The sequence below is a fragment of the Gastrolobium bilobum genome, unplaced genomic scaffold (genome assembly GCF_033153095.1).
Source record: "Gastrolobium bilobum isolate Gb01-03AN ecotype WA unplaced genomic scaffold, APGP_CSIRO_Gbil_v1 utg9367, whole genome shotgun sequence".
In the NCBI taxonomy this organism is placed as follows: domain Eukaryota; kingdom Viridiplantae; phylum Streptophyta; class Magnoliopsida; order Fabales; family Fabaceae; genus Gastrolobium; species Gastrolobium bilobum.
The window spans coordinates 283,449-286,647 of NW_026897500.1; the positions used below are offsets into that span (position 1 = coordinate 283,449).

Below are 3,199 nucleotides of genomic sequence, written 5' to 3' on the forward strand. Positions count from 1 at the left end.
TTTACTTATAATTAGTTAACATTCTTAGCAAAATACTTATAGAGTATTATTATTTTAATCAATTATACTTTTATAAATTAGAAATTAATTATCATTATCATTATAATGTTACAATTTAATGATCCGAAAATTTATTTCATTTTAAAATTTGGCACTCTTTCGTTTCTTTTACTTTGTCCAAATTCTTTCCCTCTCTTGTAAATTTTCACAATCGAAAGATCCCGCTTTTTTTAAGTGGTTAAGGCCTCCTCTTTCCGAAATAGTTTCTTCTTATCTATTACATTTTCACTTTCCCCCTCAAATTTCTGTTGTTCGTCATCGCAATATGAAACAACACACCTGAACCAACTCTTTTTCTCTCTTATTCCTCTTTCAATCTTGTAGTCATATCTCCCTAAGCTTCTTCTTTCAAGTTTAATGATACCGATGGTGTTGGGTTGGTTAGGCCCAAAAGAATGGTAGGTGTTCCAAGTTGGGCTCTGGACTTCTAGACATATTAATTGGGGTAATTAATATGGGATATAATATGATACTCAAGTTAGTTAGGGCTTTCCATGTAATTAGGGGATTTGTTATTAATCACAAACGTATTAGTTGTAATGTGCAGGGGTATATATACCTTGCTGATAACAGAATTGGGTATTGAATAAAATAGTTCCTTGTTTCATTTTAAGAGCTCTGCTCTTATCATTTAACTCGCTGGACTCTACTTCACCACGGTGGAGAAAAACTGAGTTAAACAACGAGTCAGTCTGACGAGTTGAATTGAACCAGGTGGGTACTTCTTCCTTTCTTGTTCGTATAAACACACACATTTGCCTGATGGGCATTGCAAAGGTGGAGTCTTTTGTCCTTTTGTTTCCCGCTGGTGCCCATTCTCGACTTTTTCTTATCAACTGGTATAACCTCAAATGATTGAAACCAAGAAAATTAGTTCGTGGATTTGTTTGAGTTTTCTAAAAAAAAATTTTTCTCCATTTAAGATTTATTAGTTGTTTATTTCGTTTAATGATTTTTTTTTTGTTCTTATATTTTTCTGGCTTTTATTTTAGTTTGAGGCTTTTGAATTTGAAAGTTTCGCACTCCGAAATGGCGGTCTTGGAGGTTCTTTTTTGTTGTTTTTGTTTTTTCAATATTTATAAGTTATTAAGTCTCTGTCTCTCTCGCTCTCTATTTCAGTCATACTCATCGTAAGGTATTTTGCTTCTGCTCCTGATTTTTTATCCTTCATTTACTAAATAAATCTTTCTGTTTTTTTTTTGCCCCTTATAATGATACTGTGCTGGTAGCTTACAGGTTGATGAAATGGAGAATCAAAAGACAAGGGATAAAACGTTTGAGAAGTTCACATGGACTATTCAGAACTTCTCTAAATTATCCTGCGAGGAGCTGTATTCTGAGAATTTCTTCATCTGCGGCCATTCATGGTGCTTGCATCAGTTCTTGTTTACTATACCAGCAATCTAGTGTGCTCTTTGACATGATTTTTATTTGTACATTATTTTTGCATGCTTATTTGGACTTTGTGTGTTTTAGGCGGATTATTATCTTTCCAAAGGGAAACGATGTGGACTTCTTGTCAATTTATTTGGATGCTGGGGATGTTTCTAAGTTGCCTTGTGGTTGGAGAAGATTTACAGAGTTCAAGTTGGCTTTAATTAATCAGGTCAATGGCAAAATGACAATAACTAAAGGTATCTTTCAAGTTTATAGTTAAGTCTTTTGGGATCAACTCTCATCCACGTAGTGACTGAGTGTCTATTAGTAATCATATATCCTTTGATAATCATATCATTTTATTTTTAATCCAACACAATTGAATCTTGATATGTCTACTTTCCAGATGATGTACACCACTTCAATGCAAGAGAGGTTGACTGGGGTTTTCCATACTTAATACCTTTAGCTGAACTACATGATTCTAGCAAGGGGTTTATTGTGAAAGATACTTGTATAATCGAAGCTGAGATTTTTGTCGATAAGTCAGAAAATGAGAAACAAGTAGATAAAGCAGTTACCAAAATTGATGTTTCAGCAGATTCTCCACAAGTTTGTGCTGAGCGTATTGAGAGTGGCGATAATCCTTTACACAAGGAAATGTACTCGGCCTCATGTTGTGAGCTCATAGATTTCAGGGGTTTAGCAAAAATAGAAAAAGGTTTTGTTCCACTATTAGATGAAGTATGTTCACGACATCCCTCACTTGTTGAATGTCTGCAGAAGAGGACTCGTAAGTTTATTGAATGGGCATTCACAGCTTTGGGTCGAGTTTTGCATTTTTTGAAGACTAAAAAGGTGAAAGATATGAATGATGATGCTTGTAAGCATCTTCAAATTTTATGGGAGGAACTTGAGACATGTAGGTTTGACTTGACCTGGCTGGAACCACATGTTCAATCTGCTTTAGGTACGAAAAGCTATATGGAGAGAGCTGCCCTGGTGAAAAAGGGGAAGCTGAATGTGGAAGCTCTAAAGATGGAAAAGAAGAGACTGAAGGAAAAGATGGCTTCTATTGAGGTAGATATTGAAATCGCTGTAAAAGACTTGGTGGAAGTGGTAGAAAGTTTGGATGCTGAACTAGGCTATGGAGAACTCTGAACTTGTGTTTTTTATGTAAGAATTCAGTGTAGTGTAGGCAGACTATATGCAATCAATGAGTTTTTTTCTTCTTCTTTTTTGAACAATTGAATGTGCATCCAAGCATTGATAATTGTTAGAATATTATTAGTTCAACAATACCGTTTATTTTCAAATTTTGTGATTTGGGTGTTAAATGATGCCAAATACGAATTGGGGTGGTTTTCTGCAATGGTTGATTCACTGTGAGTACAAGAGCATAATTAATCCAGTATGCCTATTAATTTAATTCAACAGATTTCATCTTGCAGGAAGATGTTGCGTCCATCACTGTGATCTTGCTTCGGCTTGAATTAATATAATCAACATCCACAAGTATAGTTTTTTTATTTTATTTTAAATCTATAACAATTGTTCATAAATAGTGAGAGCAATGAGAATATTATTTTAAATATTTTGGTCATATTATTTCTTTCGTGAATGGAACTTGTGTTTTTTGAGAATTTCATATAAAGGCTTTGCTATGGTTGAGTTTTACATTTTTGGTAGGTGAATTGTATTAACAATTAATCGATGGCCACTTTACTATTTATAATCCTTTTGCTATTCCTTAATTTTCCTG

General features: G+C 34.0%; 1 protein-coding gene across 1 annotated transcript; it reads left to right on the forward strand.

Moving 5' to 3' along the window:
- The first annotated feature begins 822 nt into the window (after window positions 1-822).
- LOC133307447 (MATH domain and coiled-coil domain-containing protein At3g58370-like) lies at window positions 823-2,598 on the forward strand. Its single transcript, XM_061507957.1, has 5 exons — window positions 823-899; window positions 1,053-1,104; window positions 1,297-1,427; window positions 1,537-1,694; window positions 1,844-2,598. The coding sequence occupies exons 1-5, from the start codon at window positions 823-825 to the stop codon at window positions 2,596-2,598; spliced, it is 1,173 nt and encodes a 390-aa protein (XP_061363941.1).
- Window positions 2,599-3,199: the final 601 nt, after the last annotated feature.